Below are 15016 nucleotides of genomic sequence, written 5' to 3' on the forward strand. Positions count from 1 at the left end.
GACTTTACACTAAGCTGAATTAAGCCTTTTCCCTGATCTATTTGGCACCTTAACATTTCCCTTCTCCCCCTGCTTCCAGGTGCCTCCTTTGACAAGAGTTCTCTTACCTGGGTTGCTCTGTCCAGAGTTGCAGGTCTCTGCAACCGTGCTGTGTTCCAGGCTAACCAAGAAAATGTACCTATTCTCAAGGTGAGTTCAATAAATGCATCCTAAACTATCTTGACAACAATTTTTGCTCTGATTTGTTGGTGTTACAATCCACTTGTCTAGACTGGTGAAGGCAGTGCAGTAACAATTTATGTCCAGTCTCTGTGACATGCCTGCCAGTCCCAGGATTGCAGTGGACATGTAGGGTGGGAAGGCCAGCTGGTGCTCCTGGCTTTTCCTGCAAACAGACCCATAGAGGAAAGCTGGGGAAGCAATCTCCCTTTCTGTGCTTCTGGCAGGGGTGGGAGGTGGTTCTGAGGGTGGTTGATGTGTGGCTCCTGCAGCATGATCTCTGCCTTCTGCTGACCCCAGACATCTGCAGGTTAAGGGAGTAGAACACACAGGAACTGAAAATGTTCCAGAGCAAGGTTTCATGCACAGCTTGGTGCATTTTCTGCCCTCTTTTGGTTATTCCCACATAGTACGTGAGGAGTGGGTTCCATGACAGTATACTTTGCTTTAAAGAAACTGGCAGTGGTGGGCATAGGAGCAGAGTGAGCAGCTGTCATAGGATCTTTCATTAACTTCACAGTACACTTGTGCCTAATCTTGTCTGACCTTCTGACATAATTGTATGTCACTAAAGCAAATGCCACATGGCAATAATCATGGAGGAGAGATGCTAAGCTAAGATCCAGCCTAGTCTAATGTCTGCAAAAGTGAAGCATTGCTCTTGTGTCCAGCGTTTGACATGTTAATTATGTCACTTAATGCATTACTGGAAGGTGCTTGTATACTATGCTTGATAGCAGCAGTGTAGAAGATCCCATGCAGAACACAATAACTGTCTTGATTATTCATCAATACTGGTTCTGTGACTATATTAAAAACAGAGGATTTATAATCTGCTACCATAAAATCTTACACCTATTATAATCCTGCTTCTTGCATCTCTTCGTTCATAACTTGAAGCTGTTAAAAATAATTTATTACTGTAATACGTGTCTGCCACAACTCTTCTTCTTGTAATGTCCTGTTGGTTACATAACTTTCTCCACGTTCTAGAGGTCTGCTTGACTTTGGCTTCAGCCTTCTTTGAAATGCTTGGTCCCTTTTCTGAAAGGAGTGAGCGCATGCAAGTTTACAATGTGTGAAACTTTTATTTTAACAGAGGGCAGTTGCAGGTGATGCATCTGAATCTGCACTTTTAAAATGTATTGAAGTGTGCTGTGGATCTGTCAAAGAGATGAGAGAAAGGAATGCCAAAGTAGTGGAAATACCATTCAACTCTACCAACAAATACCAGGTAAAAGGGAGCGAGAACCTCCTGAGGAAGAAGGGTTCCCAGCCCCCATATGTTAATTTATACAAAGTGCCTCAGGGACTAGATCAGCCCTGAATAACACACACCAGTGTCTGCAGTGGGATTGCATTGGCTGCAAATAGGGTTTTTTTTGTTTTGTTTTGTTACATATCTGAGTGTTGTGATGGGAGACTAGGAGAGGTTGAATCTGGGGAACTAACTGAAGTGCAAATGTTATCTTTTAAAATAAATGACATGCACACTAGAGCGTTCTCAACACTCACATATAACCAAGGTTGTGGGAGAGAACTCGCCGGAATTCCTGTGTTTCCAGAGTACCTTAAAGGGATCTGCCTTAATTCTCCAGTTCACTGCTGAATACTTGGAGTGAGTGTTAAGCACTTTCTGTCTATATAGCTCTTCCAAATCACTGTGGAAACTAACCATTCTGTGTGGCATTTTTAATGGGAACGGTCCCATTAATCTCATGCTATACAAATATAAAGCAGTAAAAGCTCTTCTCTTACAACCTAGCTGTCTATCCATAAGAATGCCAATCCATCAGAGTCTCGCTACCTGCTGGTGATGAAGGGAGCCCCAGAGAGAATCCTGGACCGCTGCAGCTCCATTTTGATCCATGGAAAAGAAAAGCCGCTGGATGAGGAGGCAAAAGATGCTTTTCAAAATGCCTACCTTGAACTGGGAGGCCTTGGGGAGAGAGTACTAGGTAAGGAAATGCAGTCATCGTGCACTGCCAGTGGTTTTGGCTCCACACAGAATGCCGCAGAAGCAATGGGTTAAGTACAGGGGCTTGTGTTCTGTTCTGGCAATGCAACTGTCTCTAACCTGCCGGGCACTTCAGCATTGATCTGGAAAGACCCTCTCCCTTGGGAGGGATATGCACTTGTTCTAATATTGGGTGCAGCCTACATGGACGTTTCGGGGTCCCATCATACAGGGTAGCCAGCCTGCTTGGATCAAAATGAATCAATGCATGCTGGAACCTATCACTTTCCATGGGCTGCATTATATTAAAGATTGCTCCATTTAAAGTAAATTAAGTAGTTCTTGGTCACTTGGCATTGGCAACTAGCCACTAGTGTAGGAAAAACTTTTAAGCTATGCTTACTTTGAATAACATTGACTGGGCTCCTGAGCAGAAAACCTGGCGCTGACTTACAGAGCTCATCACCGCTGTTGTTCACAATAAGTGAATTCACCACTAAACCTGCCTGCTTAGGGGCACAAACTAATCATCGTTTTTGACTTTCTCTGCAGGCTTTTGCCACTTGGCTCTGCCAGATGATCAGTTCCCGGAAGGCTTCCAGTTTGACACCGATGACATCAACTTTCCTGTGGAAAAACTCTGCTTTGTTGGGCTGATTTCTATGATTGACCCTCCTCGTGCTGCTGTGCCAGATGCTGTTGGCAAATGCAGAAGTGCTGGAATCAAGGTATCTCTTTTTGAGTTTGTGCGATGACAGGAGCTAAAATACAAATGAACCGAGTGAGCCCAGTATTCAGACCTGGAAGAAACTAGGTTCTCCTTCAAGTGCTGATCCTTATGTGTGTTCCACATATGTGTACTGCATGTGCCTGAGACTGGAGACTTGTAGCTAGTAGTGAATACTTCGCTGGGCCCAGTTCACTCTGATGCTGTTCTTAAAGGCTAAGACACTTAACAATGCTTTGGAAGTTTGCCATTTAACTTAACGGAGTAATGCAGGGTCCACGGTAATCAAATAGGAGACTGAAAAAAAAGTTTTTGATGGAGAGTCCAGATTCCTAATATCCAGCGGCTGAACTTGTCTGAGTCAGACAAAGTTGGGCCTAATATTCTGTTGGTTAGCTCCTGTCTCTTAACCCAGTGCTGGTCTAAAAGTATTGATGACAGTCCTGTAGATGGAAGTCATCTTCCTGACCAGGAAATGCAAGCTTCCCTGCACTGCTCTCTTTTCCCTTCCTCAGGGGAACCACGTGGGCATGGGGAGCTCTATATCTATGTTCTGTTAATTTCTTCTTGGCCTCCTGAGATCCCCAACAAATGGGCCTGTTGTAACGCTATGCCTATTAAATACCTGGCTGAGCTCAGATTTGCTTCCCGGATGTCACCTTGCTGACTCTCTCGCAGTCTGAATTGACGTGGCGGGGTTCAACAAGAACAGAGCAACTCTGGAAATAAGACTTAATCCTTACCACAATTTACTTGTGACAACAAAAGGAAGCATTAACACTCCTTCAGTATGCACTCTGTCTCTGTTCTACAGAGCGCTGCTCAACAGAACGGGTTAGGCTTTCACAATGTCTGATGTTTGCATTGCAGGTTATCATGGTTACGGGAGACCATCCAATCACAGCCAAAGCTATTGCCAAGGGTGTCGGCATCATCTCTGAGGGCAATGAAACAGTAGAGGATATTGCTGCTCGTCTGAATATCCCTGTCAGCCAGGTCAACCCCAGGTACTGAACAGAAAAAACATTGTAGATAGAAGGGAAAAGGCTGTCTTAGAATAAAGACTGCCTCTCATGTCTTCCCTGCACAATCCCCTCTTAGCTTTACTTTATCTGAGACTAGAAGTTAACATGTCTAACGCTGCACACTGTATTTCTTTGGCACTTGTCACACACCCAGTGAAATGTTCACTTGACCCCAAAATGTTCTAGTAACTACTAGATTTTTACATAAGGGCAAATAACTTTGAAGCAAAACTCAAAAAGCTTGTTTGCATCATGTTAGTGTGCATAAACCAAAAGCAGGACACATCTTCCTGATTTCATAGCTGCCAGCACTGATAACTGTGTCCTGAGTGGAGATCATGGAATTATTAACAGGGAATTTAGCAGATGCACAACTGACCAAATCGCCATTGAAGATGTATTTAATGTTAAGATTAATAAATGTTTCAGTACTTAAGTACTTGAAGTACTTAAAGAAAGGCTTGAGTATTTAAAGGTCCAATTTTAGTCCAGTTTTCACCCAAAACTTATTTAAGCTTGTTTATAATATTGTTATGCTTGGAAGGACTAGATTGTTTTATTGGTAAATGTCAGAAAACATTTTCACTGTACACACACAAACTGATGAAAAAATCCATCAGTAATTGAAATTTTGAGATAAGGAAAGCACTGCTTGAGAACGAAGTTTGGCTTAACGGTATTTACTTCATAAATTTTTATACGTGATGTTTGTGTCTTACTATTATAGTTTTAACTTTTTTGAATCTCAATACCTACTGTCATTAAATTATTGTCGGACCCCCCCCCTAATTTCCCACAACTGTGAAAATTTAAGTAGATAAATGTTTTAAATGCATAAAAAAAAATCCATTACCAGTTGAAATTGTAAAAAAGTAAAAATTGAATTCGGCCAAGCTTAATTAAAGAAAAGCTTAACTATTAATAAACTACATGTCAAAACTGGACTAAAAGCCCCCTTTGAGTGCCGAAGACGCTGAAACGTTGATTAAAGGTTTGTGGAAGAACTCAAATGAAAAGTGAAAATGGCTAGGCTGTTCTAACTGTCTAATCTGAGTGGCCTGCAAAAATTCAAACAAGATAGTTATACTGAGTGTAAGGTTCCTTACTTGTAATGTAAGGAAACGTAACTGGAACTCTCTTAAAAGTTGACCTCCCATTCAACTCCAAAGAGAAATATTTTAAATTTTAAAATCAAACCAGGTGGTTAAGACTCTCAAAAGTCAAAACAAGGCCCTGTTCCCTCAAGAGTTTCAGATCTGAATTTTTTGGGTGGGCAGAGGAACTGAGGAGCTCTGGGGATAGCATTCAAAACTGATCTTAAGGTCCATAGCGCCAAAGTAGGGTAGATAGGACCTGTGGACAAATACTTGAGTTCCCTTCAGGACTTCACTTCCCCTCACTGGTTAATACAGGGTGCCTTCACTACCTGAGAGCACAGCATTTGAAATATTTATCTGGCAAATTCACCCTATTCATAAGCTGGCTGCTTATACAGTTACTGGGCTGCCTGCATTATTTAGCCAGACCAAGCCTTTGTTTTGCTTGGAGGATCTCTACAGAGTGCTTGTGAAGTGTGAATAGAAGCTTGTGGAATGAATTGCTGAGGAAGATGAAATATTGTGGTTAGATTTTTTGAGAGGGTAACTTCATAACACTCATTATGTGATAATGCAGGCTAAGGAGGATAACTGGACCACATGTTTGAGGGTAGGGTGACCAGATGTCCCTATTTTATAGGGACAGTCCTGATTTTTGGGTCTTTATCTTATATAGGCTCCTTTTAACCCCCCACCCCCACCCCACCCCCCGTCCCGATTTTTCACATTTGCTGTCTGGTCACCCTATATAAGGGTCTTGGTGTGGCTGGCTGTGAGGTCAGAAAGGAATTTCCCCTTATGTACAATGTTGCATCATTAGCTACATGTATTATCCTTTTGGCCAGTAATGGGTTGGATGCTGGACTAGATAAGAGTTGGTGGTCTGATGTAGTCTGGCATGGATATACACCTTATGTGGGTAAGAAAATAAAAAATATTAGAGCATAACATGAGCTGTGTTTTGTTAGAATATTTTGTAACTGTAGACTAAGTTCCCTGTAAGCTGCGCAGCCAATGCCTTAGTGCAACGCAGGCGCTCAGGGAACACGCCTTGGGACCTGCCAGGGTAGAGGTGCCCCTAGCCTGGCCCCCAACTCTGCCGTGGCACCCCTATCCCGGCCTGGACCTGCCGGAGAAGGGTGCCTTTCCTATGGCCCCAGCCCCAGAGCTACTGTGGTGGGGAGAGGTGCCTCTTCCTTCCCCCCACCCCCCCCCCCCCCCAGCCCAGGTGCTGCTGCGGGGGAGAGAGAGCTGGAGGGAGTCCTCTCTCTCTCCGCACCATAGCCCCAGAGCACCCTCCTGCACCTCCAAACTCCTCAGCCCACCCCTACCATATTAATTTTGTTATGTGCACTAATATGAAGATGATGTGTGACACATCACCTCCATATTGGTGCACATAACAAAATTCATTCCACACATCGGAGGGAAACAGTAGAGGGAACACTGACCATAGAACACAGGAACAGTCTTTCTTCCCTCTCCTACGGTAAGAGTTGGTCACACAAGATATTACACCCCAAACATTATAAAATGTGGAATCTCCTCCTCCTCTGAAGGCAGTACTTTTTAAGTATATTAAAAGCTGAGGCTTCCCTTTTGTAGTGTGCATAAGAGTTGTGGGTTAATGGAAGGTGTGTGAGTGTTTTTTGTTAAATCCCAGGGATGCCAAGGCCTGTGTTGTCCATGGCACAGATCTGAAGGACATGACCAGTGAACAACTAGATGACATTCTGACTCATCATACGGAAATTGTGTTTGCCAGGACATCTCCTCAGCAGAAGCTTATAATTGTGGAAGGTTGCCAGCGACAGGTAAGGAGAAAGTGCTAAGCTATTTGATCATCCATAAAAGTGTTCGCTTTCAGCTACCAGCTCAAGTATGCAGCATGTTCAAGAGCAACAGCACGGCCTAGACATCTCGCCGCTCTGGAGTATGTCTGCCTAGTTGTTCAGGGTTTTCTTTATAGTAACAGCAACAGCTGCAGAAGCACTTTGTGATACTGGTCTGAGCCATAGCTAGGTATTCTGTATAGACGTCATATATGAATATGGACACTATGAGGAAAGGTGTATGATACTCATTTTCAGATCAGTGCCATGCATCACTGCAGGCCTCATAAGTGACCTGCAAGGGGAAAAGTTGTTGCTGAAGTTAGATTTAAGGTCTGAACACTTAGGGAGAGAGGGGCTTAAACTTTCAACATTATTACCACACTACCCTAAGAACAGAGGCATCCAATGTGTTCTCCAGAGAAAGCAGCAAGTCCAGATATGAAATTCCTGACTGACTGCAGGCTTCAGAGAAGCGTACCAGGTCTCTGTACTTCAAAGAAGACACAGGGTCTCTTTCAAAAATCCTTCACTGATCACCTACAAGACCTTGATCGGGTCCCAAACATAGCACTAAAAGAGCCGTTTCCAGCTACAGGTCCTGTTCAGAAAAATTGCTATTCAGTATTGTGACAGACCCTTGGGGAGGGGTTAATGGTAATACCCTTGGAAGACTCGTACATTGCCTCGAGGGCGTCCAAGTTTGCACATTCCTATTGTGGGAACTGAACTGTTCTTTCCCTGTGCATAGGGAGCCATTGTAGCTGTTACTGGTGATGGTGTGAATGACTCCCCAGCTCTGAAGAAAGCAGACATTGGTGTTGCCATGGGTATTGCTGGCTCTGACGTCTCTAAACAGGCAGCTGACATGATTCTCCTGGATGACAACTTTGCCTCCATTGTAACTGGTGTAGAGGAAGGTAAATTTCCAAGCCCCTGTTGAACTTCAATTAGCACACTAAGTGTAGGCAATTCTAGTTTATCCCACAGGGTATCACCAAGTATCTCTGAAAGACTTCCCTTAACTTGGGTTTATAATTCACTTTCACAGTAAAGTCTTACCAAACCTACCCAAGCAGGAAATTCTACCCCCAAAAAAGTCATTGGGATCTGTACTTAATCTAGGTTAAGGGTTTCTCCTGGCTACTAAGTGAAGGGATTCCAAGGCTAGGGCTAGGCCTGAAGCCTGTTGTAAGGTAGGGGGCTCCCCGAGCTAGGATTAGGGTTACTAAGGGTATGCCTGCTCAGCAAAGAAAAACCTATTGCTGGCCTATGCCAGCTAGCTGGGGCTTGCGGGCCTCCAGATCTTTTTACTGCTGTGTAGACTTCCGTGCCTGGGCTGGAGTGAGTTAACTCGTTATCTCCCTTCTGTTCTCTAATCAGTGTTGGTAGCTGTGGAAGTAAGGATCCTGAATTTTATCTGGCTGTTCACCTCCAGCAGAAGTGAAATGGAAGGCAGTCCAGCGACAGGGCTTTCCTCTCCCCATGCCTGCTGTTGAATCCCCAGCCACAGCTACTTGCGATGCCTGAAAAGTGTTGGGTTTTGAGAGGGCATTGGCAGTTGGAAGTGGGGGCTCACAGGAACAGTTATGTCTGATTCCCCCCAGTGAACTCGAAAATGAGATGGTTTCCTTTCTCCATATTCAGTGGAACCTGCTGGTGGTGAACTGAGATAGTGATCCTGCCTTCATGATGACTTGAATAGAATACCTGAACTTCCACTGCACTGCAGTTATGCTTGTGATAGAAGCTCTGCCTGGAGGGAAGACTAGTGTGTCTAGGCTTTCAAGCACTAGTGTGTTTAGCTTTAGGAATAAAGCCTTCTGTAAGCCACCTGGCTGCCATGTGGTAGTAAAGAATCTGTATTTGTTCCTTCCTAGGTCGTCTGATCTTTGATAACCTGAAGAAATCCATTGCTTACACCTTGACCAGTAACATCCCTGAGATCACACCTTTCCTAATCTTCATCATTGCTAACATCCCCCTGCCCCTAGGAACAGTCACGATTCTCTGCATTGACTTGGGCACTGACATGGTAAATACCTTAGAATACCAGGGGTACATATGGGTTCTACATAGCCTTAAAGAACTTCACATTCAAGAGAATATGGAACCAGCTTGTTTCTTAGCCCTGTAACATAGCTGGTCACTAGATACTCTTTCCATAGCCCAGTTTACCTGTCTCCTGAGAATCAAAGCTTGATGGCTTACAGAATGTTTTTTGATCCTCTCTAAGGACCAATAGAAGGGCAAGGTACTACATATAGGCCCTCAATCTAACTTCATTATTTGGCAACAGGCCTGTATGTTTTTTGGTCACAATAATGCAGAGGTGGGCAAACTATGGCCCGTGGGCCACATCCGGCCCACAGGACCATCCTGCCCTGCCCCTGAGCTCCCAGCTGGGGAGGCTAGTCCCCAGCCCCTCCCCTGCTGTCCCCACTACCCCCACAGCATCAGGTCATCACCACACCGCCAGCACTCTGGTCCACCGCTCCTGCTGGGGAGTGCGGCGGCGTGGCTGCGAGATCCTGCCGCTCTGAGCGGCATGGTAAGGGAGCAGGGGTTGGATAAGGGGCAGGGAGTTCTGGGGCGCAGTCAGGACAGGGAGCAGGGGGCGGTTGGATGGGGCAGAGGTTTGGGATGGGGGTCAGTCAGGAGACAGAGAGCAGGGGGGTTGGATTAGGGAGTGGGAGTCCCAGGGGGCCTGTCAGGGGGCAGGAGGATGGATAGGAGTTAGGGGACAGGGAGCCAGTCGTGCAGTTAGGGGCGGGTGGTCAGGGGACAAGGAGCAGGGGGGTGGATGGGTTGGGGGGTCTGAGGGGGGCAGTTGGGGGTGGGAAGTGGTAGGGGGCGGGGGCCAGGCTGTTTGGGGAGGCACAGCCTTCCCTACCCAGCCCTCCATACAGTTTCATTACCCGGATGTGGCCCTCAGGCCAAAAGTTTGCCCACCCCTGCTATAATGCGACAGAGGGGAAGCCATCCACTCCTTTTTGAAAATAGAAAAGCTTGTTGCTTTCAAAGCTCCCTAGTATGCCAACTCTTATCCTCCACCCCAAAGGTTCCTGCTATCTCCTTGGCATATGAGCAAGCTGAGAGTGATATCATGAAGAGACAGCCCAGAAACTCCAAAACGGACAAGCTAGTGAACGAGAGACTGATCAGTATGGCCTATGGGCAGATTGGTAAGATGCTGCTTCGTCCCATCCATTGGGACTGTGCTCGGCACTGATGCGGCTGGCTTGGCCTCAAGGAGGATTGTACAATCAGTCTAGGGCTGTAGCTGCTACCATGTTTTTGTAGTGTACAGGCTTTTGGCCATGTAGGCCATATTGTATTTGGGAAGCCGGAAATTCAAGCTTTTAAGAGACCTTCAGGCAATTGCACATGGTGGCTTGTGCAGCTTACTTCATCCACTGAATCACTGTCACAGTAATTTTATTTAATTACACAGCACTGCTAAGTAGCTGGCAGCCAACTAGTTCTCCTTGGGTTCAGACTTGTTTGGAGGAACATAGAACCCATTGTTAGTTTAATTAGAAGTAAAAGATTCTCTCCAGTATACCCCTGTACACATATCATTAGAGGCTGGATGAAAGGAAGTACAAAGATGTGCTACAGTTCACAGGGTGGTTAATTGCAGCAGACCTTAAAGCTTCATAAATGTAGCTGTTTGTGGGGAACATGGGATGAGGCTTAAAATGGGTGTTTTTATCCTGTGTCCCTAATCCAGAGTTTCGGGCCTTTACAGTAAAGTATGGAACATGGGTAACCTTACAAAATTGGGGACATTTTCCTTGGGGAGGGGGAAGGAACAGATGTCGGATGGTGGTCAAAGGAACAAAATCTTCTAACTACAGAAATGCAAATTTCCTGTAGTGAGGGGTCAGGTAAATGAGGAAATTAATGTCCCTGTAAGAGACAACTCATGTCTAGCAAATCACTTCTCATGACCATGTTTCACAGATTGCATAGCTTTATCTGTCACTCTCTAATCCAATCAGGTATGATCCAGGCCCTTGGAGGCTTCTTCACGTACTTTGTAATCCTAGCAGAGAATGGGTTCTTGCCCTCCGCCTTGTTAGGGATCAGAGTGAAATGGGATGACCGGTGGGTGAATGATGTGGAGGACAGCTATGGGCAGCAGTGGGTAAGTTTGAGCACAGCAAGGCAGCTGCAAGCCAAATTACTAATGTTCATATCCTGCATTGGGATACAAGTAGATCTGCACATGGAATGGATAAGATGAATGTATAAGAACTAATGCTCTTCCTTCTCATTTCCAGACCTATGAACAGAGGAAAATTGTGGAGTTCACTTGCCACACAGCCTTCTTTGTCAGCATTGTGGTAGTGCAGTGGGCAGACTTGGTCATCTGTAAGACCAGAAGGAATTCAGTCTTTCAGCAGGGGATGAAGTAAGTGGTGTGGGATGGAAAGGTTTTAAGGAGTCCGTATGCCGCTATAGCAGAGCGGCCCAGCATTATATGGAAGTGCATCTCAGCAAGCACCAGACAATTTAAATTAGGTGCATTAATAGTGGCGTAGTGCTGATTAGGTGCATTAATGGGTCAAGTAGAGAGGCTTATGGCTTCTGAGCAATCCACAGTTCTCTGTGATCAGACAGGATGTGATTAGGTGGACAACTGATTTTCTCTGATCCTTGGCTGTAAGAACATCTGAAGATAACCCAGTCTCAAATAGTGTCTGCGTTGTGAAGGCCATGTGAAAAGAAGGGTGAAATAAAGAGGGTATAATTCCATAACTGTTTTTGTACAAAGAATATCCTAGCAAATCAGATTCCCCAGTGAAAATCTGCATGTTTGGTGAGGAAGATGCCTTGGCACTAACTTTTCTGTCTTTCCTAGGAACAAGATCTTAATATTTGGTCTCTTTGAGGAGACTGCCCTGGCTGCCTTCCTCTCTTATTGTCCTGGCATGGATGTCGCCTTAAGGATGTTTCCACTGAAGTAAGTCATGTCTTGATATTTCAGTTCATGGTTACTCCCCAACAGTTGCAAGAGAACAAACTTATTGCTAAGATGTGATTTGCATAAATGGACTCTCCCAAGAGTTTGAGTAGCTTGTAAAATGTAGCTCTCCACTGGTTCGAGATTGGAGAATGACCTCTTAAGTCACCCACCAGAAGTCTCTCTGCTTAGCTTGCCTTGCCCACGAGAAATCAATCAATCTCTCTCCCCCCTCCCCCCCCCCCCTTTCCCCACCCCCTTGGCAGGTGACCATGACGAAGGAATCTCTTCAAAGCACAGGGCTTGCCCACACACAAGTTGTACCACTTCACCTATGCCAGTGTAGTTAAGCAGCACAACTCCCTAGGGTGCCTGCAGTTACACTAGTAGAGTTTATTTATGTGCAGGAAGGGGAATAGCTCCTCTATCCAAAATAGTTAGTGCTTTGAGATCCTCAGATGAAAGGTACTGTGGGTGACTTGTCAGTCTATAGAACTCCCTTCCCCAGTTGCTGAAGTGCAGCCCTCTGCTGCAGTAGGTTGTGGCATCAAGGCAGGAAGTGGAAAATATATCCTGTATCTGACTGAAACCAGAATGGGGAATTTAGCAGCAGAATGAAGTTGAATTTCTCCAAAACTAAACCACCACTTACAATTACCCCAGGTAGTCTCAATGAGAAAATAACTGGGACTTTTAAAGCTACAAAAGCTGGCATTCCCAGCCGTACGGTGTCACCTGGTGTGATGCTGAGGCACTGATGTCACTTCTGCAGCTCCTAGATGTGATAGTCTCCTATGTGATTTGGCTTGTGCAGTGATAGCTTGGATTCAGAAGGCTATAGGTTCAAAAGTTACCTGTGCTTGGAAGGAAATCTTCCTAGATCAGTGTGGTGGGGTGGGAGGAGCTAGTACTAAATGGGACAAAGGTGCAGCAGAATCTTTCGTTGAAATCTTTATCTGGGATCAGATTAGTTTTCTGTGGGAAAACTCAGTGGTGATGCTTGGTTCAGCAGAGCCCCTAGCAGAAGCTGCTGTATTGGCAGGTCTGGACTTGCCTCCATTCAGTGATCTACACAATTCGTCGCATAAATGCAAAGATCTGCTGCCAAATGCCAGTTAATGAATCTTTCTGCAATATACTGTCTGTATTCTTACTCATGTCTCCTTTCCCCGAAACAGACCAACCTGGTGGTTCTGTGCCTTCCCATACTCTCTCCTTATCTTCTTGTATGATGAAGTCAGAAAACTAATAATCAGACGCAGCCCTGGAGGTAAGAAGATATGGTTCCAGTGAACTGAGCACTGTTACATATGCCGTACAAATCCCAGCCCTGTTGAGCAGTGTGTTCTTAGTCTCTGGGCATCAGGGCACAACGTTGCAATGCTGGAGAGGGAATCCACATTTGCCATTTCACATATATCCCATTGCATATAGGGGTTGAAATTTCGGAGTTACACTGTCACTTCATATCTTTAAAATGAGATTACAGTAATTATAAAATGTGATCGGACTCAAATTAGGGACAATACCAATTGAATAGTGATACTTAGTCTTGAAGCCCAGTTCTTCCTATGTGTGAATGTGCCATAGGCCAAATTCATCTGAATTTGTCCCTTATCACTGTTCTGGTGTCATCACTAACAAATAAAGTACTGATTCAGTATTTTGTTCCCCCTCTTGCCACTGCACCCCCCCCCCCCCCAAAATCCTTGTTCTAGCTGAACAGCATGAAGGGCAGTGAACTGCAAAGGGGGTAAGAACTACCCTGAAGACTTACTACTGTGACCTTAATCTCTCTAATATCTGAGTTCTTAATATGTTCAGATTATGAAATGCTCCAAGGGAAAGGAAAGAGATGGGGGGGAGGTATTTCCACACTACTAGAAAATAATGGTTTGTGTTTGTCTAGCTCAGGGAAGTCAGAGCAGTTTGAAAATTGCAAGTCATCACATATTTTGAAAGACTTTCCATTACAGCAAGGTCACTTAATCTTGTATTGACATTCATTTGTGCTACTGCGTTCAGAAGTTTAATGGACAAGCTGAGCTGCTTCATGAGACTGACTTAGTTCGTTCTTTCTCTCTTTTTGTAGGTTGGGTGGAAAAGGAAACATACTACTAATTCAACTACAAAACCACATTCCGTGCACAGCACAGCCCTCCATCTCCATCTCCCCTGTGTATGTGTACTTTCAGCATTTGAATGCAGAGTTGTGCCCTGAAAGGAACGAAATGAAGAATAAAGTGAACCCGAAGAAACGTGGACTGCCGGAGAAAGGGGGAGGGAGTTTCTTTGACATATCAGTCTACGGCGATGAAAGGCGGGAGTAGTTTTTATGTGCCTTTTTTTTTTTTAAAAGGAGAGAAATGTTAAGATTTTATATTTGGATTTTTACAAATAAAGATGGATTATAACAGGATGCTGCTTGTGTGTATTGTACATATGCTGTCTCAAATAGTGCTTGTATCACAGCAGCATATGGATAAGAGTGTTCAAAACCCATGGAGCTCCAGACGTTTGCTCCTGGTATGTTCTGCTCCGCCATGATCCAAGCAACTCAGCTTCTCTACTAGAGCAATTCTACGCTGGCACCCGTTGCCACCATATTTTAAATTCCGCTCTGTAACAGTTAAGTTTGTAATTCAGATTCCTGACAAGCTATGTGGTTCATAAAACTCTTTGGGGATCACCTAAGTCAAAAAGCCACCTTGCATCTTCCTCCTTTTCCCCCTCTCCCAATATAATTGGAGCAGCTTTCATGGCTGCTTTTTTTTTTTTTTTTATTGAGACTTGCTTCTCTTCTCCCCACCCAACCCCAAAACAAAATCCCTAAGGGGAATTCTACCTCTTGATTTTCTTCCTTCATGGTTTGTTTCTGCTAATTGCCCAATGTACTCCCCACTCTCCTCACTAGAATTCAAACAGCCTTTCCCAGTCACTGCAAGCTGCTGCTTCCAGACTCGGCCTCTTGAGATCCTCCCTATAAGTCCAGAAAAATGCTTCATGGGGCAGGGAGGGTCTGCTGAAGTTCAGGGCTCATGCCTGAGGAGTTCAACATGGACTTCTGTACAGTGCACTAAGAACTGGAAAGAAAACTGCCCATGGAGGAGGGATCTGGGTTCTAAGCATGACTTGCTGTGTAACCACTTCACTGCCTACTGCCCATCTACAAAAAGGGACAAATCTCTTT

The 15016-nt window shown here is 44.8% G+C and overlaps 1 protein-coding gene across 2 annotated transcripts in view; it reads left to right on the forward strand.

The window, feature by feature from the left end:
• ATP1A1 (ATPase Na+/K+ transporting subunit alpha 1) overlaps positions 1-14245 on the forward strand; it is a 49746-nt gene extending 35501 nt beyond the window's left edge. For both annotated transcript variants that reach the window (XM_043538715.1, XM_037909539.2), the window contains exons 10-23: positions 80-189; positions 1319-1453; positions 1985-2177; positions 2729-2904; positions 3774-3910; positions 6689-6839; positions 7609-7777; positions 8738-8892; positions 9919-10042; positions 10862-11007; positions 11144-11274; positions 11725-11826; positions 13005-13096; positions 13919-14245. In XM_043538715.1, coding sequence (XP_043394650.1) covers positions 80-189; positions 1319-1453; positions 1985-2177; positions 2729-2904; positions 3774-3910; positions 6689-6839; positions 7609-7777; positions 8738-8892; positions 9919-10042; positions 10862-11007; positions 11144-11274; positions 11725-11826; positions 13005-13096; positions 13919-13947 — 1850 coding nt within the window. In that variant the 3' untranslated portion in view covers positions 13948-14245. The remainder of the gene's footprint in view (positions 1-79; positions 190-1318; positions 1454-1984; positions 2178-2728; positions 2905-3773; positions 3911-6688; positions 6840-7608; positions 7778-8737; positions 8893-9918; positions 10043-10861; positions 11008-11143; positions 11275-11724; positions 11827-13004; positions 13097-13918) is intronic.
• The last annotated feature ends 771 nt before the right edge of the window (positions 14246-15016 follow it).

This window comes from Chelonia mydas, chromosome 1, assembly GCF_015237465.2.
Source record: "Chelonia mydas isolate rCheMyd1 chromosome 1, rCheMyd1.pri.v2, whole genome shotgun sequence".
Lineage (NCBI taxonomy): Eukaryota > Metazoa > Chordata > Testudines > Cheloniidae > Chelonia > Chelonia mydas.